The following is a 25144-nucleotide window of genomic DNA, read 5'->3' as shown; positions in this document are numbered from 1 at the left end:
CCCTCCGCCGCGGCCCGGCCCTCCGGTCGCTCGGGCCCGGCATGGCTCGGGGCCCGGCCGCGCAATGTCCGGCCCTCGGCACGGCGGGCTGGCCGGCCGAGCGGGCGGCCCTTGTCCTTGTGTGCCCCCGAGCCCGGGCAGGGCCGCGGGGCGGAGCGGCTCCTCCGCAGGCGGGGGGCGGTACTGGCGGCGGCGATGGCGGCGCTGATGGCATCGCTGGTGCGGCCTTTCCGCCGCGGCCCCGCTTGCCTGGGGACAGCGCTCCGGCGAGAGGCAGCACCCTACGGCCGGGGATGGTCGGGGACTCAGGTAGTCGGGGTGCCGCTCGGTGCGGAGGAGCGCGGCCGCTTCCGGGGACTACTTGGATTGCGCCGCCCGTTGGGGAGTCATTGACCCTGGATGTGTTTAAGGGAAGACTGGACGTGGCGCTTGGTGCCATGCTGTATTTGGCGTGGCAGGGTTCGTAGGTTGGATTGGGTGGTCTCAGAGGCCCGTTCCCACCTAATTCCCTCTGATTCCCACGGGTGTGGCCGCCGCTCGCCCCCGCGGAGCTGCTCCGCCGGCATGAGGGAGGCGGGCGGAGGCTCCGGCATCGCGGGGCGTAGCGAAGGACTGGTTTGTTTGTGCGGAAACCGAGCCCTGGGCTCCTTTGAGCAGTACGGATTTCAGTTTCGCTTCTAACCTTGTGTTTCCTCCGTACTTACGGGTTATGTTCAGTCTAGTGCTCTCTTCGTGTTTTCAGGCGTAATCGTGAGCTTCTGTTGAATATGGTTCAAATACCCACTTGATGAAGTGGTGTTTTGTCGTATGAGGGTTTTTCAACATTTTAAAGTCGTTGTTTTGTTTTGTTTTTTTTCCTCAGAATCTGAAATATAACCAGTGACACAGACAAGAAAGCACTCTTATAACTCGGTGTGCTAACGTTCATTAATCATTAACCTATCGTATGATCCTACACAGGTGCTTAGGAAAAGTCTTCAGAGGGGGGTTCTGCTTTCAACCGGGTCCTTTTTGGTTTATGAAGCTCATAAGCTGATTTCTGGCTTTGCTGAGGTTCATGCAAGCTTCAAAGGTAATATTTTCAAATTTTGAAGTGTTTTCGTTATTCCGATGTGAAACTGAAAGTTTTTAGTGTCAGAATTATAAAGGAAAATGGTGTAATGCTTTTGATTTTTTTTCCATTAAGACTGCATGCAGTGTCATATCATGATAGAATGTTTTTGAATTGGTTATGGATGGTGTTGTAGCACTTCAGCAGCTTATTTGTTGATTATTTCAGGTGTAACCGAAAGCAGATTAGTAGCTCCTCCCGTCAGGGATAGAACACATACACAAGGTGGATAATAACTATTTTGTTGCCCAGTCTAATTAACTCTTATTGAGCAACACTGAGATAGTGCTTCATATGAAATTAAGAAACATCTTCCGTTTCTGTAACACTAAAAAAGGGGAAGCAAAAGCCTGCTTTACCTACTAGAAAACAATTTAACAAGCGGGAAAATGTTTTTTCATAAACTTTGAATAAGAGTAGTCTCACTGTGAGAAGGACAGTAACAATATCTTTAAAAGGGGATATTGTTGCAGGCTTAAAACTTTTCTGTCTAAATAAGGATTTTCAGAGTAAGCCTGACTGAAAGGAGAAAGAGCCTAAACTGGATGTGTGCTTGCTGCATAGTTGAGGTAATAACCAATTCAGGTAACTTGTTTCTCTGTGTCTCAAAAAAAGGAGCATCTTAGATGTTTATGCAGATAGAAATAAAAATTCAGATAATAAATTTTTAAATGGATAAAGAGCTGTTTCCTGTGCTATAACAGAAGGAGCATCAGTGAGTAGATCTGAAATAGCTACTCAGAATACAATTAAGGATTAATAGTAATAGGAATAAAGAATTCATAATTTCTCATGAGCAACGTAAATAACAATGCTTAGTTCCCTTTGGTGTTTTCAGTGCTCCCCCGTGAATCTGACATTTGCATTGCCAAGAAAAGCAATGCTAATGGTCTTTCTATACCAGATACGTAATAAATATGGTGCAAATAAGGGTAAACTAGAAATACCTGAAAAATACTCTAAAAGTAACAGAAGTATAATAACCGACATAAAACACCTTGTGGGAAATGCATTCAGAGATTTTGAGTTCTGAGCATTTAGTCATTTGATATGTTAGCAGTGTTCAGGTCAGCAAGCAAACATAACTGTTTAGTGAAGATCATACTGAAGATGTACCATGAAGCTCATTTTGGACACTAAAATCCCAAGTCCATGTAAACCATTATCTTGTATTTGAAAGGGTTGAAAGAAGACATTTTGAGACAGCAAGGTTAAAAATTACTCAGAATGCACTGATTTATACTCTAGGATCTTTTTAAGCTGAAGATCAGACTTTTGTGTTCAGTATCCTTCAATGTTTTACTTCTTCTGTAAAGAAAACTGTACTGACTTTAAACATGGCTACCATATTTAGGAGGTAACTTGAAAAAGGAAACCTTATAAGCTCTAACCCCTTTAATAAAAATTAATCATGTTTATGTTTTGACTTCTAAGTTTGATCATGGACCCAGGAGTGATACCAAAGAGACAATAAGCATAGGTAAAAGTCTGTAAAAAGTTAGACAAAGCTTTTCACTTCAAAGATAATTTTTTAATGCTTAAATGTTAGCAGAAGAGTAAACTTGAAATTTGTTCTTCTCCTGTACATATATTACATATGTCAACAAAATTCCTGTCTGCTTCCCTTTGGGTTATTTTCCTTCTAATTCCATCTTTTTTCATGCTACAGTCCTCTGTAGTGTGGTGTTTGATAGTTCTGATTCCTGTAGGCTGTTCCAAGTACTACATTTATTTATGTAATATTATATTTATGTATTATTATATTCATCCAGTTGGGGAAATTATATTCTCCCACCACTGTTGTGTTTCAGAGTATTTTCTAGAAAAAGAAAAGATCATAAAAATAATGGTACTTAGTTCATAAATTGATACTATAGAAAGCCAGTTCTGATTTTCAAAATTATTTTTGCTATTAGTGTCTTGAACACACAGGAGTTTCAGTAGATTAATTGTAATTTTTGGGGTTGTATTTGGGAAAATCTTTAAGGACTTCAGTCAGAAACACTTTAACCAATATTTTGTTTTCGCTTGTGAGTAAATAATGGGACCCACTCAAACTGCAGTAATGTTCTGGCAAAACTGCGGAGCCATGTTGAAAATGAAGAATACTTTTAAAAGTTGGGGTTTTTTTCATTGTTACTGTAAGATTTAAATTCTCTGTGTACACTAATGAATGAAAGGGCTTTGTTACTCTCAGTTCTCTATTGTACTTGCTGTCCTGGTCCATTTTCTGTACTTTTTTTTCTTTTCTGCCATTTTCAGAAGTTAAAAAATAACTTTTTTTTTAGTAGTTTGATTCAATGAGAAAGACACCTTGGAATGTTAAGTCTGTCCAGCAATCAAAGCTGTCTTGCTGAAAGCTGATGTAGTTTCACTGGAGAGGCACAAATTGTCGTCCTCGTTGTGTATTGTACATGTTGCTTATCAATCCTGCTGTGCTTGTAAGTTTGACTTGATGGCCTAAAAATGAGCTACATAATTTTCAGCTAGGTTGTCTTGCTCTGAAATGTTTTGATTTTGGTGATAATGTCTTAATTAACTATAATTTGTTCTTCTGTTTCCACAATTTTAATTCCTTCACAAGTGGAAGATGTGATAGAACAAGCAGACTACCTGTATGGGAGTGGAGAAACTGAAAAGCTGTATCGGTTGCTGGTGCAGCATAAAAATAGGTACTTCATTGCCTTGGTACAATACTGTGGCTTCTTTTTTGTGCTCTTCTGTATCTGCTTTTCAACTAATATTCTCATTGTGGAATGCTGGAGAACCTATTTTTCACCCTTATGTAAGTAGGAAAGGACTTGTGATCTTTTTCCTCCTTATGGAAAAATGAATGAAGAGAGAACTGATAGTTGTAGAAGGTGAGGGTTAACCCTCAAGTTTTTCAGTCATGGTTGGTTGTTTTGTTACTCTAAGATTCCTTTAAAATACACTGCAAAATTCTGAAAGACTCTAAAGTCTCTATTAAATTAGTAAGCCAGTGGTAGTTATTTAAAGTATAATGATGCAGTGTTCCATAGCAGTATATTAACAAGGTAAAACTTAAGATCCTTAAGCTTGGACTGTAACCTACAATACACCATTTGTTAAAATGATATAAATAAATACATAAAGGTACAGGTTTCTGTGCTGGTGGTATGGCTAATCTCTGGGTTTTTTCTAGGAAGAATTTAATAATTTAAGTACAATTAGAGGAAAAAGAAGATGCATAATGATTTGAGTATTCCAAGTAAACATCAATACAAATCAGCAGAGTGCTGGAAAAAATACCATCTAGCTAATAAGAGAGTAGCCCTCCTTTTCTTTCTGGTGTTTTGAGTGGTACCAGTGGAGTTAGTTAAATCTGTATCTTTTTTCTGAGAAAACAAAAACCTTTCCTGCATATGTGTTTGGTCTGCAGACCAGAATGGTAGAACAAAGGTATTGTCAGACAGTCGGTAATAGTGGCCTTTCATTTGCTGTTTGTTACCTTGTGGTTGTACATAGCATGACAGATGATTCACTGTTGTCCTATCACCCACTTGAGATACACTTTAAAAGACTCCTTTTTGCTTTGTTTGCCTGATTGCTTTAAAACCTCAGTGTTTCTGTTCCTAACCAGCGATGATGCAGAGTTGTTATGGCGGCTGGCACGGGCATCGCGGGATCTGGCTCAGCTCAGCAGTACTTCTGCAGAGGAGAAGAAACAACTGACATATGACTCCCTTGAGTATGCGAAAAAGGCACTTGAAAAAAATGAATCAAATTCTGCAGCACACAAGGTGAGCCATGCAACATAACTGAAAACAGAACAAATGTCATTGTGCTGTTTCAGGAAACTTCAGCATAATTTAACTTTTCAGTTGAGAATGAATGAGGTTTCTAGTTCTTCCTAACATTTTTGGAAGATCTGAGTTCAGGTTTTTCCAGGTAAACTTCCTCTAGGGAAACAGAAACATAGAGTGTGTGCAGGACCATGGAAAGAAGTGACTGATCAGGGTGATTACAGTAATCAGCTCCTTCTACTCCGATGTAGCCTTAAAAATATTGTAAGTCCTACATTCAGCATGCCTTTTCTGGGCTCTGTCGAGTTGCACTGGAAATATTTTAGGGCCTGGATGCATTCTACCCCTTTTTTTTTTTTTTTTGGTCCTGCTTTTCTCACAGGCAAAGAGGTAGCAAAATGAAATCACTTGCCTTGGTGTCTTGGATCAGAAGAGGACTTTGATTACCTTTACACATGCAGACCAGCAGCTTGCTCTGATGTTGACAGAGCTGTTCACAACAAATACTGTTCGTTGTTTGTGGTGGTGGCAGCTGCTCCGGTTGCATGTTTTTTAAAATGTATTATTAGTATAGTGCTATATTAAATGTTTTATTTTTGTTATTTGAATTACAGTGGTATGGAATTTGCCTCAGTGATGTTGGAGACTATGAAGGAATCAAGACTAAAATTGGAAATGCTATTATCATCAAAGATCATTTCCAGGTAATGCAGTTTTTTGCATATGACAAGATGAATGTGTCCAATATGTAGATTGTGTGACAATTGATAATTAATTTTTGGTGAAATATTGAAAGCATACTTCAGACTTCCTAGTAGTACTTTGGTTTTTGGGCTACTGTGACATATGGTTGAGAAATGCCCCAGAAACAAGAAGTTTAAGTTCTCTCCTGCAGTAAACTAAGTTGCTTTAGAAGGGATCTTGAAATAGCTTCAAGTGCTTTAGACACCTCTTAGGACTAGATCAGTTGTAACTGTGATATTGAGAAATGGCAGTGTGGCTGTCCTTTTAACTGTGGATTATGTAACAGTAAAGGACAAATACTGGAGAAGATAAGAACTACTAATTTTATATCACCAGAGATTGTATCAAAATCTGAACATGCCATGTCTCAAATGCAACTTTTAATAGCCTGCTAAAGGGAAATGCTCAGACATCTGTCAGTGTCATCAGATTTTTGGAGGTGAGCTGATTGTTGTGCACTGAATAAATAGTGTGTTGCCTTGAAATTCTACACACCACAGTCTGGTTTAATTAACAGTAGGATAACAAGTTTATTTTTAAATGTATTTTATCCATGTGTCAGAACAACTTCTTTACATACTGTGTCATTTTCTTCTCCCTGCACCAGAGAGCCATTGAACTGAATCCAAAAGATGCTACAACAATTCATCTTATTGGGATTTGGTAAGATATATTTTCAAACAGTTAGTACGTGGCACAGAAAAGTACAAGACAATAAAATATCTTGCATGAATTGCAGAACTGCTTGGAATAATTTAGAATGTACTTGTAATTGATGCAAGTGAGAAAGCATATTGAACAGATACAGGACATCATGCCTTGAAAAAGTCTAGCTATTAATTCTTACGCAGTTGAAAAAATGGAAAATAATTGTTAATTTAATTTATTTGTATGGAACTATTAAAACTTCTTTTTGCAGATGTTAAGTTTGCTTCATAGAATCCATGGTGAGCATCAGTGATAGCTGTAGCTCACTTTGTTCTGGAGTATGAATGGAGTCAAAACTCAGTACTGACTTTACATTGAATTTTCAGTGATGGCTGCAACTTAATAGAATCCCTGAAAAGCTATCAAAAATGAGATGTATTCCTGAAATATTTCTGTTACTATCTGTCAGGATACAGTATTTTAAAAGTTATATTAAATAAAGGGAGTTTATAGATGTATATGTATTAACCAAAAATCACTCAAATTGAATTTACTGTTCAGTGAAAATGATACTAAGAATTACTGTTGCATAGCAGACAAGTGGACTGGAAATTGAACTCTTTCCATAGTAACCAGGGTATTCCATGCAAGCAGTGTGATGGAAAGCAATATTATTTATGTTTTAGTGAAAGACTCCAGACAGCGCTGTGGGTTATTTGTCTGAAAAAGACCAAAGATGTTACATTGTTTTACTGAAGATCTCTATTGCAAGATTGAGAGATTGGAAACTTTGTTTTTTCAGCATCCACCATTCATTCCCACATGATCTAACAATTGCAGTAGTCCAGATTTTTAAGCAGAAGTATATGCTACCAACTGACTAAGCCTCAAAGTCCATTTTGAGATAGGAAGCTTGTTCTCGAAAGCACTTAAGACATTGTTCCCAAGGAAAAGTAGAAAAGATGATCAGAAATGTTAGATTTATACTGCTTTTGGCCTAAAACATTCCCATGTTGTACATTTAAATGTATTCATTGCTGAATTCCAGAGCCATCTTGACCTGAAACTGGCATTAATATCAGCCAGTTCTTGAGTCTTTTTCTCTTTTCTCTTTCTAATCTGTCCCGGACTGAATCTCTTTCTGATAAGACACATCTAATGACAGAATTTCAACTCCAACTGTGTATTCTGTGTCTTGCCCCCCTCTCCTCCAAACATTTACAGTTACTAATTTTTCACCTCCTCTAGAATACTCTATTTTATACAGTGAATCTCATTGTGAGAGACTGCTAAAGTGAGTATCATTGTTTAATGTTTGTACCCAGAATGTTCTGTGCACTTGAAATGCTTCAATAAAAATGTTTAATCTTTCCAGCACCAATAAGATAGGTGGCTGATTGATTACCTGTGTTATTTAGTAGATAGAAAAACAGCATAGCATGGCTTAGCCTAGAGTACAGTGGTTTGATTCTTGAATTTATTTTCATTCTTATAGATCAGAGGCTCAGGAATGTACTGCAGATCTACTTTATATTAATAATTGAGAAATGCAAAGTAGTGTTGAGGTAAGGCAATGACATTACTCAGTTGTGCTCTTTTGCAAATATATTAGAACAAAATACACATAAATCGTTAAAATAATTCAAGCTCAAAATTTGTCTCATGCTTAGTAATCATCCCAGTTTTAGCTAATGTAGTTAGTTCTCAGTTCTCAAAATACACACCAAAACTTCTTTAGTAGCAGCTTCAGACATCTTGCTATTTTCTTTTACAGGTGTAAGAACATGCTTACAGAACTTGCAGCGTGTCTGCAGTTTTGACTCTTGGAATCAACAATTATGACATCCAATTTTTATGTCTAACAACAATTATGAGACTGTTGCTTGAAAACAAGAGAAATGGGAAGGGTAGATATAGATGTTTCTTTTTGCTTTAGGTGTTACTCCTTTGCTGAGATGCCATGGTACCAAAGAAAAATAGCAGCAACGCTGTTTGCCACACCACCAACCTCCACATTTCAAGAGGTACAGTATGAAAATATTTCACAGATTATTTCTCCCCCCACAAAGCTGATGATACACTTTTTACTTATTTCCCTGACAAAGCTGACCTCTGATAATAGAATAAGCGTGGAATTGTGAGTTTACAACTGTCAATAATAAAATGAGAATATAACAGGAGAGTAAGGGGGAATCTAAAAACAAAAACCTTTAATTTTCTTCAGATGTAGCAGACAGAGAATAGTATAAATTATTTCGTGTAGTTTTTGCATGAGAAAGTAATAAACTGTATGTAACTTAGTTTGTATTTACTGTTGTGCTCTGTTGCAAATAACTGTCTGTACTAGTCTAGTGCTGATGCGTTATATGGTGGTGTTATGCCATGTACTTACTTGCTAGTTCTAATAGAATCTGTCCCCTTACATTAAATGCAGAAAGCAACACCTTGCTTTGTTACTTAAGATGAACAAATACTCTTTAATTCTCTGGCCACATATGGTGTGAGTTTTTCTCAATTGAAAATACTTTTGTTCCTCTTTTCTATGACAATTCCTGCTGTCATACATCCTAAAACATATTATTCAGATGTGTATTCTTTAAAATAGTGTGTCTAAAACTGTGTGTGTCTAAACCATTGTGCATCTTACTTAAACAGCCATACATATACAGAAGCGTGAAAATTAAATGGTAATAGAAAAGTTTGGTGCAGCTGTTTTAATCTTTGTTTGTTTAGAGCAGCCAATAACTGTTTTGTTCTCTTAAAGTGGGGGGTCAGGAGTCACTAGAAAGTAATTGTAGCAGGATGCTTGCTGTTACACAGAAAGCAATTTAAGAGCTGATTAAAAAAGAAATAAAACTTTTTAATGGAATGTCAAGCTTGTAAGTTTTGCTGAAAAACCACTCTCAGAAGAATACAAAGTGTCAGCCAGGATTTCAAATACTGTCAGAATAATGCGTCACACCATTCAGTTCTTCAGCATTTAAACTCACTGAAGAAGCAAACTTGTACTGGTAAGATTTCTGCAGTTTCAGTACAAAATCTGTTTTGTAGATATGTTCACACTTTGATGTTCCATGAGAGCTTTTCCCCTCCCAACTACCATTAAGAAAATGTTGGGATAGACTGAAATTTCGTATGTGCTGGATAGGAAATGTTGTTGAAAATGTGTGGATATCATAGATCTTTATCCTCATATAAGAGGTTACTAACTGGTGATCTGTGGGAGTCAATTCTCTCTCAAATATTTATTAATTACTCGAATCGTAAGATTTGTTTCATCTATTACATCTATACTTCAGAAATGGATGGGGAAAACTGCAGATGTGCTGGATAGTACATACAAAATTCAAAATTTATCTTGACAAGTTGAATCGGAAAAACATAGTGAGTTTGGTAGGAAAGAAATAGGAGTTACTACAGTTATGGGAAAAGTGGTTGGGGGTTAGTTGGGTAAGTACTAGTTCTTTTGAGATGATGTCAAATCTCATTGTACATTGAATGAGAACCATCAGTAGCATGCTGAATTAATAAAAATAAGATCATAGACAGGAACTCCTTCAAATACGTGCATAAGGCTTTAGTTTGACTATTGTGTTGAGTTTATTCTCTGCTTTAAAGAATACAACTTTGTCTTTTACAGGCTCTTCGTTACTTCCACATGGCAGAAGAAGGTAAGACTTGTGGTTTGTTTTGACTGAAAAATATCTTTTAGGATTGATGACTTGCAGTAAACCTCTAGCAATCAGTATTACCTTAATAACCGTAGCCATCAAACCCAAAACAGTAGCATATGATCAGCTGATAAATGTGGTGTGCCAGTCAGCACACTGGGCTGTTACATGGGAACATTTAATCAGAGATACTTAAAAGTATGTTACATACCTAGTACACATCACTTACAGTGTAACATGAAGATTTTTTCGGAGCAAATACCAAAGTGAAATTTGTACCTTCCTGAGAATAAAATACTCTTCCCTAAGGAATTCAACCAGGAGCACAGAGAGACAGAAGAAATAAAAAAGGGAATTCTGTGCTACTTTTTCAGAATTTTCTTACAAAAGTCCTCTGTATTCTAAAGAGAAAACAGAAACAGCAGACTTTTTATTATTTCAGAGATATTATGATCGGAGTGCCAATCTGACAGTTAAACTGTCCAAATGACGTAAAAAAATATATGAACGTTTCCTCTCCAGGAGTGAAGCCATAAGCAAAACTCACTAGCTGAAGGATAAAGGAAGACAAGGGTAGACAGTGTTTTATGAAAGAATGGTAGTTAAATTATTGAAGATTAGAGGAAAGACTCATAGTGTGTCTTCCCCTGAGTGTTAAGTAATGCAGCTGTGAACTGGAACGGTGAACTACATCTCAAAATTTACCTCCAAAACACCTTCATATGTTTTGAAACCTGACCTGAAATCCAGCAATAGAGAAAGCATGTATTATGATTAGGGACAGCAGGCAAGATTAGTCTTTAATAATGACTGATACTTTATAAAAGCAAGGTTTAAATATCTCCTTAAAAAATGTTCAGTGTGGTTGCAAATAGTTTTGTTTTCTTCTGTGCAGCAAAAACTAAGCTGTATGTGCTAGGAAATGTGCCCTCTTTTCCCTTGCCTATGCCCACTAAGCTGGTTGCATTACATGTTGTACCTACTAGGTACAGAAAAGCCCAAAACCTGTAGGCAAAGCTGGTATGCATTAAGATCACTGCTTTGCTCTTTGTGAGGAATCTAGTGTCATTTAGTATATTAACTAGCAAGCTGCTAGATAATATAATTGTTTATGAGACAAAAAAATCTATCAAATGGCTTCCTGCTGATCCAAAGCCAAACTATGTCTTCTGAAACAAGTATCAAAATACAGTACCAAAGTATAGTATGCTGCTAATTCTCATCTAAACCTTTTATCTTGTCTCTATGCAGCTGATCCAAATTTCTACAGCAAAAATTTGCTCTTTTTGGGGAAAACATACTTGAAGCTAAACAATAAGAAGATGGCTCTTCTGTGGTTAAGCAAAGCAAAGGAGTATCCTGCACAGACAGAGGAGGACAAACAGGTAGGAAGTTAAGAACTGTAATTGTCGAATCATATACTGTAGCCAACATGTATGATAGCATGGCAGTGGAATGTTTTATAAAGTGAACTCAGGGGAAGTTATAGATCAGCACCTTTAATTCAGAATCAACACCAAAAAATTCTAGTATGTTACTAGCCACCTCTGAAAATAGTGGTTGGAAATACTCTGTTTTATTCATAGCAGAGAACTGTTACCCTTTCCTTTTCATGGTAATTTCATAGTGCTAACAATGACCCAGCCTTAGCTGTGTTGCTGAAGTTCAGGCAGGCACCTGCACTAGCCTGTTTCTATGTGAACTTTCGTATCTCTGAAATGGGTAAAGTAGGAATTATATTTTGGAATAGCTCACAGTCATGTGAACACAAGGAAGAAAAAAACAAGATGTACCAAAACCTTACCATTGCAGTCCTTTCCAGGTCCCTAGGGAGAGATTCAGGTGATCTGAATAAGACAAATTAAGGGGATGTATCTTTGACAGCAAATCTCCAGTGCTAGATGACGTGAGTCACTTTATTACCCTTTGCAACTGTGCAGAAGGATTCTGGTTTGGAGGGTAGGCATCTGCTTCCTACCTAAACATTCAAAGTACTTCCAGGAGAGGTTATCTATTAGACTTGTTCATACCTGATAATGCATTCAGTTAACCTTTCTAAAACAATCCTCTTAACATCAGGACTAACAAAGCCTCATTTCCATTTGATTTTTCTTATGGTTGATTGACCTCTATTTCATTTAGCATTAAGCTGCACTTGAGATGCGCACTCTGAATGTCCAATGTAAGAAACAGTTTGGTAGGATTATGCATTACACACCTCAGAAAAAAACACTACTTAGGTAGTGTTTCAGAATCCCTCTGTAGCTTCACTAGTAAGCCTCAAACAGTTTCTCCACAGACTTCCTTTAGTAATAACTTTTAGTGGAAATATGAGTCTTACATTCCTCTAGTGCCTTGCAAAATATTTAGGCGTTTTATAGCCTAAAGGAGGAGTGGTCTCAGGTATGTAAGAAATTGGTCAGTTCTTCTGACAGTTACTAGTAGCTGGAGGCACATGTGAAACCAGTGATCCCAAAAACTTGTCTTTCTTTAGGAACCATAAAAAAGTATAGTCAGGAGTGAATTCTGTGCAGTAGCCAAGTTGTTAAACCGCTCATCTGCTTCAGCTGCTTGTGGCCTCCTCGTAGAGACATCTGTTTCCTAATCTCTTAGAGGGGTGCAGAGCTGCTGAACTGAGAAAGGTGGCATTCTCCTCATTCTCTAGGTGAATGTGCAAAATGCAAAATTCATTGGGAACTAGACTTGATAGTCTAGTTGAAGGAAACTGGCCTTTGCAAAGACATCTGAATTCTTGTCTCAGCATAACTAGGTTTCCTGAACATTTTTTACATGCTCAGAGGTATCTGGCTTACACTATCTGCATGGCTTGCTGTGTCATTACCAGAAGTTTGTTGGGTTGGAGGTTTTTTTGTGGTTTGAGGAGGAAGGAGACGGTGTTGAGATTTTTTTTGCTGTTTGTTCAGTTTGTTGTTGGGGGGTGTTTTAATATGAATGTCAGAGATCATATGAAAACTTTTATTAGGTTTTAACCAGAAACCTTAGGACACAGCCTCAGAAATGGTCTCACGCTTTTTAGTCACTGTCTATAGAGTGTTGAAAACTCGAGGTTGGTTGGGTATGGTCAGAGGTAGGACTACTTCCTGCATGCTACTATTGGACTGTAGCAAATCAAGAACTAGTATTTGTATTCAACACAAATAAACTTAATTTAAGCCAGCGTCTTCAGTGCAAATCACTTACTACATAAGTGTTTTATTCCTATTCATATTTCAAGTATTGAGCATCTTAAACTATGGAAGAAAAATTACTTGTCCCTAGGACTGTTCTGAACTTATATAATTGCAGTGAAATATTTGGGTGCTTGTGAGAGAAGTTTTGCTGGAAGAGCCTGTAACTACCTGGGACTGTTACATTACATTTATTTCTTTCAGGTACAGAAAGAAGCTTTGGAGCTACTTAATTCTATATAAGAAGAAACAAGATAATGGGAATTCAGTGCCTCAGGATTGAGCAGCATAGGAAAAAGGCCACAAATACTACTTTCGTTTAGTGAAGCTGTTACTTAAAGTACAGACCTTTTATCTCCTCATTTCTATTAAACTCTGAACTGGAAGATCTGTTTCATTATGTGATCTTGTCTGTTCATTTACATGGGAATGAAGGGAGCTTCACTCACAAGCTTCGTTCACAGGGTTTATAGTTAGACAGAAAAGGCTGGGAGAGTAATAGCATGGAGTTGAAATTGAGTTTTTTACACTTTTAAACTACAAGTTATTTATGAGGAATAATGAGAAACATGACTAGTATAAAGTTTAAAGAAATGGGGGACAGGGTCATGAAATAATTATAATCCTGCAGTTTTTTTCTACAGTCTTTTCCTGTAAGGTTCAACGGCCTTCAAGAGTTACAGATGCTCCTACAGATTTATCTTTAAGGCTGCACCATCTTAATTCCAATAGTCTTAAATGCTAATGTTTGACTTTGCAGAAAGTGTTGTGGTTTAAAATAAAAAACTAAGGAAAAAAGAACAAATAGGGAACATCTAAGAAAATCCCTTCGTGGGTGATATCAACAAATGCAGTGAGAAGCTTTCTGATGATTTAAGTGGCTGTAAATGTTTGCTGGGCACACACACTTTACCGACTGTGAGAAATACACACAGGAGAAATACACACTCCCAGTACATTAGAAAGGAACTACTGTGTGGAAGGATGTGGTCTTCTGTTTGTAGACATAAAACTTTCTTCTTGTTCTTTCTACGATGTTGGCAGGAATTTTCACCAGAAATATAAAGTAACCTAAGTTAGGTGTCCGGCCAAACAATATATTCCAATTACACAAGAGAAAAAGGGGAGCAAAATGAAAAAATGGTAGGCAATCACTTACATGTGGTATTGTCAGTAGAACAGCCTAGAAAAAAATGACTAGAAATACCTAATACTTGCTTTACTAGGAAAGGAAAGGGTATTGCAGTGTCTAGGAGGAAGGTGAAGAACAGCATAAATTGCTTAGACTTACAAACCAAGCCCGAGCTAAGTCAGCAGTAAAAATTCATGGTTGAAGGAGATTCTGGGGCTTGAATTACAACCTGATGCCACAAAACTACAGTTAAAACAGGGTTTTCTCAACTACCATAAAGTAATTATTATTTTTCTATTAGTAAAGCATCATAATCAAGTCCTCTGTGTCACAGTGCCTCAGGGTGGATGGTAGAGTGTTTGAGAATTTTCTGCATTCATATTTTACCAAAACATCTGCATAGTTGCTTCTAGTGCCTTTACTTAGGTGCCTTTGCTGCTGCTGCACAAAGTAAGAATATCCAGGTACTGAGTAACAGCTGTGGAGTGTGTAGTGAAGAGCAGCTGAGTTGCAGGAAGAAAGGAAACAACAAAACCCATGAACTACACAACAGCTCCTTCAAGTAGTATTACCTCCCTGGTACCCTGGTCTGATCTGCAACCATTGCTGCCTTCCCTCTTTTTGCTCTCTTACTCAGTCACACCAAATATAGGTGAAATATGGGGAATTCAAGTGGGGAAAAAAATACTACAACATAGTCTTACTGAAATAACCAGAGAACTGAACTACTGTACACACATGCACACAGGTAGAATAATTTTGCTTTCTTTTCGTCTGGAGCCATTCCTTCAGTCAGACCCTTGACACCAATTGACAGATCATACATATGGACAGAAAGCTTCTGGATTTGGTTTTTTCATGCTTACTAATCCTCACCCGCAGGAAAAACCACTGTGGATATGAGACAGCTGAAGTTACCAAAACAATAAAACAACTACATTCTTGTGATGTGCTGTCTTTTTTATTTTGTTCAGTTACTCACAGATTCACAAAATTCAGCAGTTGGTAGTGTGTCACCAAGTCATTCATTAGTGCAAATTCATTAACTGTGACATTTAGCCCTCCTTGTCTTTTAGGTAAGTTACACTCCTGGTGCCTGACCTTTGACCTTCTAGGTTTGTTTTCTTAAACTTCCTCCATTCTAACCAACATAAGTGATAATTTAAGTGGATTTGCACTTCAAATGAATTTAGTGCTATATAAACATGGTTCTGCAGAAGATACTTGGTGGTATATGAAAAACCCTCAAAGTGGTGGAAATATTTGAAGCTCTTACAGTAAAGTTCATGTAAGACAGCAGTCTAGGCCCCCTGCACCACTGCTGGGACCAGAGCTCTGTACATGTACAGCTCCAGTGTAAGCTGTGCATATTGAATACAAAGCCTTGAGACAACCCAGTATGTAGAAAAATAAATTTTTGGCAGAATTCAGCTGCTGCATTGGAAAGATACATGAACAGATATATCAGTTTTTTTCCACATGTACACTTTTAACAGTGCAATATGATATGCTAACACAAGTGTGTTGAATCATATTCTAAAATCACTTTAATGTGTGTACAAAATTCTGTGTAATTTAAATGTAATGGAATTTATAGGTAATATTTAAAGCATATTACAAATGGTGATTTAAAACACGTTTTTACTCTATAATAAGGAAGCACAGTTTGCTAAAAGTAGCATTTAATTCACATGAATAAGGGGTTTTTTTAACACATCTTTGCAGTTCAGCAAATGTATGCCAATAAAACTAATTTTAAAATGCTTTTATATTATTGTGCACTTAGGACAAACCTGACCTACATAAAAGGATGACAGGTTTTAGAAGTACTTCATTCAAGTACATCTAAATTTCTGTAAGTACTTTAGAGAAATTAGAGTATTTATTACTAAATAATATTTATCTGTGCAAAGCTTAAGTAACTTTCCTTTTATTTGAGTTTTCTAGATCCAGTATCTGAAACTGAACAAGAACACAGAAAGCAGCAAAATTCACATTACCTTTTGTATAGCTCAGTTTACATTAATGTAACTCTACAAAGTTATAAAAAGGACGTCACAGATTGAAAAGGGAAACCAAATAAAACAAAACCAAATTTAAAAGAAAAAACAAAAACCTGCACAACACCAGACCAAGAAGAGAATGGGTAATATTTTCTCTTTTATTATTTTTTCTTTGAAGATTACCTAACATCCTCGTGGTAATAACCCAAGGTACTATGTAAACAAATTTCAATGCTGCTCAAATGAATTAAAATATTATTTTCAGATCCTGCAGTAAGTCAGAACAGTGGCACCAATTCCTTTCAACATTAAATCACATTCATCTCATTGTACATGACTCTTGTGCAAGTAGTAAAGGCTTTATTCATGACCTTGGCTACATCAGTAGAGAGGGATATATCAGCTATTTATGTATTTAAAAAAATTAAATGGACAGAAGAACAGATTCTGTCGTCTCAAATACCAGCAGCATCTTTCTACATATTTAGGATACGTTTGGCCTAAGCCTTTAACACCTTTTAGAACAGCCATGCAGTAAAATAAACTTGGAGATGTTTCTTTAGAGAACACTGAGCAGTTTAAACATTTTTCTGAATGATAAAGCCAAGATAAAGCAAATCCAGGCCCTTTTAAATGGCTGCAACTTTTCATACACTTAAAGCTCTATAAAACTAGAGCCCATTAGTATATATATTTATATTTTTATATATATATTTTTAAATAAGTCTCTTGTCTGCTTTCAAAATTTATGGAGGGGTTTTTCTGGTCTTTTGAAAGGGCAATAAATAAAAGTAGAAAAGGCTGAACTGTTTTGCATATATTTGTGGAAGAACGGAGAACAATTAAACTTTTAGAGTTCCAGAAAGATCACTGTACAGAACAAAAAGCTTATATACAATTAAGTGTGCAATTTTAGTTGGCTGGGCCTTTTATTATGCAAGATACCCTTTTTGACTAGAAGCCACTTCTACTCTTGTCCAAATCCCTCCGTTTCTTCAATGGCAAAGAGCAACTTCTCTTTTAGTTGTTCATAGCTTTTATATGGTGGCAAATCCAAACGATTAAAACTGAGCAGGAAAAAAACAGAATTTTGTTAAGTTTATCTAAATCCCATGTAGGACTCTACAGAATTCAATTGTTATAGTAGAAGTTATAAATGTTGTGATCTAACAATTTGAAAAAAAGAAATAATCAACACAATCTCACTGCCTTGGCATTTCTATAAGAAGTAAAAATAGACAAAGTTTCAGAGGAATATTTTAAGAAACAAAAGACTGTTACCAGATTAAAAAAACAGAATGGTGAAAGACTAAAGGCTGTCCAAGATACAGAGAACTATAATACTTTTTAAAAAATCATATAAAAACATGATACTTACAATAATTACTAATAATAGTAATAAATAGAAAAGGTAATTTTCAACATGAAATTTAATATAATCCCAGTTTGATGCATCTCCAAATTTCAATAACAGCATGAAAAAGCTGAACTTTTCTCCTTCCTACACGTTTAGATATAGGTGGGTGTTTTTTCCTTCTAAACTTTGCCCTAAAAGGCTTCTACTGAAACATTTCATTCCATGTCCTCCCCAAACTTGTCCTAGGCAAGATATGTTAAACTCTTGCAAATATCACTCAAAACAAAATTCAGTGGAGAAAATGTAAAATGGAGAATACCCTTGACAGAATCACAGAATAACTGGGTTGTAAGAGACCTCCAAGATCATTGAGTCAACCCATACCCCAACAGCTCAACTAAACCATTGCACCGTGTGCCACATCCAGTCTTTTTTTAAACACATCCAGGGATGGTGACTCCACCACCTCCCTGGGCAGACCATTCCAGTACTTTATCACTCTTTCCGTGAAAAGCTTTTTCCTAATATCCAACCTATATTTCCCTCAGCACAGCTTGAGAGTGTGTCCTCTGGTTCAGTCAGCTGCTGCCTTAAGTAGTTTAAAAGTATGATGAATATTATTGTCACAGGTTGCCAAAGGAAAGTGTGTCCATTTTGCACATTTTATGTAAAAAATTGATCTATGTACCTGATGAACCAGTTCAGTATGCACAGGAATGCCAAGCCAAGAATGGCCCATCTGAAGCCTGATGGGAAGAAGTACCAGCATTCTTGGCTAAGCAGCCTTGTTTAGAAGGTTTGCTGTCATTTCTTTCATGCTACTTCTTCTAGTGTCTATACATTTCATCTTTTATAATGTTACTGCATAATAACAGTATCTAATAACTATGTGCCTACTACTAACATGATTTGTTCAGTTATTTAATATTCTCTGAAAGAATTAGGAAAACACCTTTCAGTTCTACACAAGAATGTTTTCATAGATCCGACACTGACAAACTGTTCAGCACAGTTGCAAAATTTAAGAAGAGGGCAACTAGGAAAGTTTTCAATACTGGCATGTCAAGGCAATCAAATGAAGCTGAAGATGGAGACAGAGAATTGATCCAAATTATATTTCATTTGATTTGGCCAATGCAAGCCTGGAAGAGATAAACTACTAAAGGTTCAAGAAGTTTACACATAACAACTCACCAAGTGTGACTTCTTGGTAACCAGGTTTCCTTACCAACTTTTTCAATGCAGAATTTCTGAGGACCATTACTTCCTAGAAAAGATTTTGAAAAGTATAATCTGTTCCTTTTAAGTAGCATACATGATATATACATGACATAAGACACAACTGAGACACAGCAGGCAGAGTTCATTAGTTACATGAACATGCTTCTCACAGAAACAAGCTGATTTCCAAATAGATTATAATATTCATAGGATTATAGTATTCATAGATTTATTATATAAAAATAGGATTTATTATATAAAAAACCATTCTAGATAGAAGGTGATGAACATTAAGTTCCTCTTATCTGTACACTTGCAGAATGGTTCATTTGCAAATGAAACAGTGACAATATAAAAACAGTTCTGGTCACCTTTTACTTACCCATAAGTTCAGCAAATCCACCCAGTGGTAATCTGCAAGTGCCAGTGACAAACTGCAGAAGTCGCATGCGAACCTCGTTGTCTGTTTCTTTGACAAACTAGGCACAGAAATTCAGATTACTTAATAAAAAGCTTTAACACAGCTGGACAAAACCAAAAACCCCATGAGATGGTTGAAAAAGTATAATTTCATTTAAAAATACACCACTTTGTTTGGTACCAGTTTGCATTTCTTTACTTCAGCAAAACTCAGTGGAAGGAAAAGAACAGCGATTTCAGATTATATGCACTGTCAGCCATTATAATGTGAAGATTGGGAACAGCAAGTAACAAGAATACCTATTCTGTTCTACACTAAAGTTTAAATCATGCCAATGCTTCGTATAAAGACTACTGCCATTGTTATTAAACACAGCACTGTGTACCCACAGACTCTGGGTATTTCAAGACTAAGAAAAGCTTGCATATAAATGCTGATACTTAAACTTCTGGTGTAGATTATTTCAGTACCAGGCATCTTAAAAAGATATTTATATCGTAAGATCTGATGATATAAGATAGGAAATAACTGATTTACAACACTTTCCCAGAGAAACTTCGTCAAAAGCATCTCTAAAATGGTGATTTTTCAAAAGATAGGAAGACCCTAGGTCTGACTTATCTTTAGGAAAACTCATAGAAACTGAGAGCCTGAATAGTATTTGAGGGTTTTCCTTAGGCAACTTCATTAAAATGTGAGTGAAGATTAGTCAGATTAGACTGAAACAGTTAATATGACAAATAATCAAAAATACTAAGCGACACTTTTAGATCATAGAACCAGAATGGTTTGGGTTGAAAAGGACTTTAAAGATGATCTAGTTTCAACTCCTCTGCCTCAGCATGCACACTTTCCACTAGACTAGGTTGCTCAGAGCTCCATGCAGCCTGACCTTGAACACCTCCAGAGATGGAGCATCCAGCTTCTCTGGACGATCTATTCCAGTGCCTCACCACCCTCACAGCAAAGAACTTCCTCCTAATATCTAACCTAAAGCTACCTTCTTTTGGAATCCATTTCCCCTTATCCTGTCACTACATGCTCTTGTAAAAAGTCCCTCTCCATCTGTCTTGTTTGCTCCCTTCAGGTACTGGAAAGATGTACAGGTGCACTAGATATAAGAATATTAGAAGATAGATCACCAAAAATAAAAGAAATCTCACAGAATAATCAGGACAAGATACAGAAGAAAATTTTCATAAGTCAGCATCCAAATGTAATGTGTGTATCTATCTGCCATTTCTCAGCCTAAAGTATCCTCCCTAAAGACCAGTAGTCCTCCTTTTCTGAAAACAAACCAAGAAAGGAAGCTGTAAGAACCTTCATTTGGACATCCTTCCACTCCACATGTCATTTGTGCTACAGATCAAAACAAAACCTACAGAAGTCAGAGATGTAACTGATTAACATACCTGCCAGAACCATATGATCTGCTTGCTATTCCTTGTGTAATGACGATAAACAGTGTTCCTCTGCCAGTCTGCTAAATCAACTTCTTGCATACCACAGAGCATAACCTAGAAATGATAATGATTTCTTCACATTAAACACATAAATTAAGAGTATTTCCTATTTTGCATGACACATGGTAAGAAAAATGAAAGCTTCTGCTCTGAAAAAAGGACTGGTAATTTTTTCATTTTACTACACAATTAGATTTTCCTTTATCCTAAGTCTACAAAGCTACTCAAAAATTGTGTGGTCTGAAAGACTGAATACCAGAAACTTGGTATCTTCCAACTAATAGCTCAGTAATATAAGATACTACCTTTTCGTGTAAGAGGAATTTTTATATTAAGGAGGATATTACCCTTTCCATTAAATCTTCACCTCATATTCCAAAACGATGATGATTAAATTGCTGCTACTGCTACTACTAATAAAGATAAAACATACTGAAAAGTATAAGTCTGAAAAGTATTCATTACAAGAGGCAATGAAAGCTGAAAGTTCTAAATGCAAAGCTTTTTATGAAACTAAACACTGAGTAAGACTGAGCAAGTCTTTTCTTAGGGAAAAAATCCTAAAAAAAATCCTCCCTATTTAACTTAAGAAGGTTTCAGAAAATTGCTTATTATATACATGGAAAATTGTCAAGTCACACAATAAAAATAAATAAAAATAAAAGAGCACAGCACTACAGAGCCTTTTGTACCTACTTCAAATCACAACCCCAAGAGTGAACACAGGCCAGACTGATTTTTAAGTAAATGTGGAGCATGCAAGCAATCCTTGTAATCAGCCCTTGGGTTGCATACTGAGGATCTGCAAAGTTCCATTTCATGCTTTGTTGGTTCCTCCAATTTTCTGTCTTTAAATATAAGAAACCTAGAACCTGTCTTATACCATGTGTTTGATACTAAGCAATCACAAACAGTCAACTTTTGTGTCATCCGTTACACGGTAATTCCACCCGTCTACCAAAGAGGGAAAAGTCTGTGACTCAGATCCATCAGTGATCTCATTTACTTTCAGAGAAACTTTCAAAAATACATTTTTATGCTGAACACCACAAAACACTGATTCAATTTTCATCATGATTTAATCCCACTGCTCCTAATAAATTCTCCATGTTCCAGAAGCTATCAAATGCAGCATGCACAGAGGAAAGATTCACACTGACCTATACATTTAATCTCTCCATACGTATTACCTTTGCAAAAGGTGAAAATGCTGAATAAAAAACCTCACCTCCAGTTCCTTTTCATCAAAATAATGTAGCCATTGTAGAGGAACTACTTCATTAAAACCATCAAGAAAAGCTTTGGTTTGTTCTCTAACTCCCCGAGAAAATCGCCACTCGGCCATAAGCCTGGGATAGAACAAAACCAAACATAAATTAAACATAAATAAGCATTCAACATGAAGAAGTTCAAACACACAGCATTGTGTATGTGTTCCCATCACGTAAGAATCTCTCAAGTTTCAGTTCTCACACTGTTCAATTCCATTAACTATAAGGAACCTACTATACTATAGTATCACAAATCTTCAAATTTAGATAATAGTAAAGTAGCAAGATGTAACTTAGATTACCATTCCAGTTAAAAAGAAATATTATTATTAACCTTATCTATATAGTATAGAAACTATTTCTCTGAGAAACTGAAGATCACTAATTTAAGTGGAAACTTTATGTGCAGCACTGGCCATACACTATCAAAGAAAAGGGTGTGTGTACATCTGCTTTTGAGATGACTGAATAGACAGATCAGAAGCAGAGGTTCAGAAAAAGAAGGACAGTGACAAAATTAGGAAATAAGCAAAAAGGAGTAGCAGAAAGAGTTTTTAAAAAAGTTGAAATCACACCATTCTGAATTTCAGTTTACACATTTATAGCAAAGATCTAAACAATTTTATAATCTTCTGTCAATTAGATACCTTCCCTCTACCTGGATTTGTTACCTGAAGTTACTGAAAAAGGCTTGCTCATTTCAGTTTCACTTGTTCTTTCACTGTACATATAAGACTTCACAGGCCATCTCTCCTTTTGTACCAAGTAATCGTGTATCAGCAACATGTACCAAGATACCATTTCAGTAACAGTCACAAGAATTACATGGTAACATGGGAAGAAAAAGTCAAAACCAAACCAACAGAAATCACCATGTCAAAAAAGAATAGAGCAACAGGAGAAACATGAAATGCTTTTTTCAGCATCTACACCTTCCTACCCAATATATTCTTCTTTGTTCTCCTCAGTTACCAAGATATTTGAACCTCCTGATTTCAGTTCATGTGAGGTTACTTTTCCTAAGAGCTCCATATCCACACAGAAATACATTTCCAAGTTACACTCTTCAATGTTATTATCCCTGGATGCAAAAACAAAAAAAAATTGCAATGAATTCTGTATAAACAAAATAATCCATAAAATATCAAAGAGACGCACACACACACAAAAAATAGACTACAAACCTTATCCAAATTAGTGAGTTGTAAAATTCAGTATCAATAGATTCCAGGTCTTTAATAGTAAGCTTTTTGCTCAGCATTCGTTTGTAGAAAGGCAGAGAAAAACCAGTGTCAATAAATTTCCCATGAAACAATGCCTGTTGAACAGAAAAATATGTTAAGTTTTTATTGAACTACTGAATTATTGAAGTGTTTCTGAAGTCTTTTTTTTTTTCCTTATCCTTCAAATAATAAAAAGCACCAAACAGCAGTAGCAGCTTTATAAAGCCACAGTTATAAAGAACAAAACATTACATTATATGGGAAGCAAAAAAAATGGAGAAAATTTATCTAAGTATATGTTACCACAATTTAGCAATCATTTGATTAAAAAAAAAAAAAATCAAACTTCTCATAAAAGGACTTTGTCCTTTCTTCCCTTAATTATCTGAATAAGCATAATTTCCAAGTGTTATCCTACTTGATCAGAATATTTGATCCTACTTGAGTATTACTGCCATTTTTTACTACATACATACATCCAGCAACATCATCCTTTACAAAATGGTACTGCAGCTTGTAAGAAAGAACTTTGGAATCCATATTTTTTACAAGTGAGCAACAGAAGTGAGGAATTGAGTTCTCCATGAAACTAAAGACAGAAAAAACCCCAAAACATGGTCATACTTGTCTCACTACACATACACATAGGGTGTAAGCTGATTTCTAGCACTGAAGCATAGCATTACACACACACACACACACACACAGAGTGCTAACCCCTACACTGATTCAGTGCATCTGAGAGCTCATGGAGCACAACCATAACCACGAAAACCCTTTCTCCCTCTCAGCTTTATCAAGTACACTTTCTTCACGATAACATCTGTTTAAAAAAAAAAAAAAAAAAACATCCTAAACACAGGCCATGTTTGCATTCATAGCTTCTCTTTCCTCTCAGCTGAAATTCTGTGAGCAGAAGAGCCAATTAACAGTCCATTTCCTCTAGGCTCCATCTTTTTTCCCCACCTAATTTCCCCCTTTTATGCTTAGTCTAGCATGCATTTTCTTCTGCTTAAGGAGACATTAAAGAGGTTCTCTTAAAGGCCTTTATTTATTTATTTGTCTATTTATACATTAATTTACTTTTACATTATTCTATTCTTCTCATGGGAGGGGGACCTGATAGAAATTCTATGTCAAGTGCAGTATCTGGGCATATGATTTTCTGCTTTTGCAAAATTAAGCTCTTAAAATCACCCTATTTGATATATATGATAATTGTACAGCAAAATATAAAAGTTGCCTCAGACAACTTAATTTTACAGATTTTTATTACAAAGTAAGATGTGTATTCTTTATGTTTAATCTTGTTTCAGTTGAAAACAACTGTGGCTAAAAATCTAAATCTAAAAACTAAAAATCTCACTATTTTAGAACTGTGGGAAGAACAGAAACTGCAATTTCATTTCCCAGTTGCATTATTACCTGAGCTATCTTAAGCCACTAGAGGGTATCCCAGGAAGCACTGCAGAAAGTTCCATCCAGTATAAACCATGAATATACTGAAACCTTGCAACAGACCTCATCAGGCAGCATTACACAGGTCTCTCTCTTCCCCCACTTAGAGAATTTAAAAGATAAACACATAAATACTTTAGGAAATAAAACAATTTGTCTTTTAATTAAATTAATTACTTCAATTAAGCTCTCTACTATGATCTGTACTGTTATGAAATAGCTTTCCTAAAGTTAACTTTTCTTACACACGTGATCAAAAGTCAACAGTTGAAAGAAACACTGACTCTAGCACCTAACTGGCTTTATCATGCCGTCCTGCTAAGTGGCCCTGTAACTTGCTGAGGACTCTAAAATAAAGAAAAAATATGTCAGCCTAATTAAAGTGTTAACCCAATGAGGAAAATTTTCATGACAGCACAAAAATTATGAATTGAAATCAGCGATGTTATTGTCATAACTGAATACATTT

General features: G+C 36.4%; 2 protein-coding genes across 6 annotated transcripts in view; one reads left to right on the top strand and one right to left on the bottom strand.

Annotated features, from left to right (window-relative positions):
• Positions 1 to 21: 21 nt before the first annotated feature.
• Positions 22 to 13523, top strand: RMDN1 (regulator of microtubule dynamics 1). Of its 2 annotated transcripts, none has more exons than XM_014870750.2 (10): positions 22 to 309; positions 961 to 1072; positions 3696 to 3783; positions 4713 to 4872; positions 5490 to 5579; positions 6227 to 6282; positions 8204 to 8291; positions 9908 to 9938; positions 11190 to 11323; positions 13331 to 13523. In XM_014870750.2, the coding sequence occupies exons 1-10, from the start codon at positions 196 to 198 to the stop codon at positions 13367 to 13369; spliced, it is 912 nt and encodes a 303-aa protein (XP_014726236.2). In that variant the 5' UTR covers positions 22 to 195; the 3' UTR covers positions 13370 to 13523. The 2 variants fall into 2 exon arrangements, with proteins under 2 accessions (XP_014726236.2, XP_088033079.1); XM_088176953.1 differs by lacking the exon at positions 22 to 309 and adding an exon at positions 385 to 459.
• A 3542-nt stretch (positions 13524 to 17065) lies between these two features.
• Positions 17066 to 25144, bottom strand: part of WWP1 (WW domain containing E3 ubiquitin protein ligase 1) — a 57792-nt gene continuing 49713 nt past the window's right edge. For all 4 annotated transcript variants that reach the window (XM_014870746.2, XM_014870747.2, XM_088176905.1 and 1 more), the window contains 7 exons: positions 23179 to 23312; positions 22935 to 23075; positions 21952 to 22072; positions 20673 to 20777; positions 19222 to 19318; positions 18813 to 18885; positions 17066 to 17328 (listed from right to left, as the gene is read on the bottom strand). In XM_014870746.2, the coding sequence (XP_014726232.2) occupies positions 17229 to 17328; positions 18813 to 18885; positions 19222 to 19318; positions 20673 to 20777; positions 21952 to 22072; positions 22935 to 23075; positions 23179 to 23312 (771 nt within the window). In that variant the 3' untranslated portion in view covers positions 17066 to 17228. The remainder of the gene's footprint in view (positions 17329 to 18812; positions 18886 to 19221; positions 19319 to 20672; positions 20778 to 21951; positions 22073 to 22934; positions 23076 to 23178; positions 23313 to 25144) is intronic.

Source organism: Sturnus vulgaris, chromosome 1 (assembly GCF_052056855.1).
Source record: "Sturnus vulgaris isolate bStuVul1 chromosome 1, bStuVul1.hap1, whole genome shotgun sequence".
In the NCBI taxonomy this organism is placed as follows: Eukaryota; Metazoa; Chordata; class Aves; order Passeriformes; family Sturnidae; genus Sturnus; species Sturnus vulgaris.
This window is presented reverse-complemented; position numbering and strand designations above follow the sequence as displayed.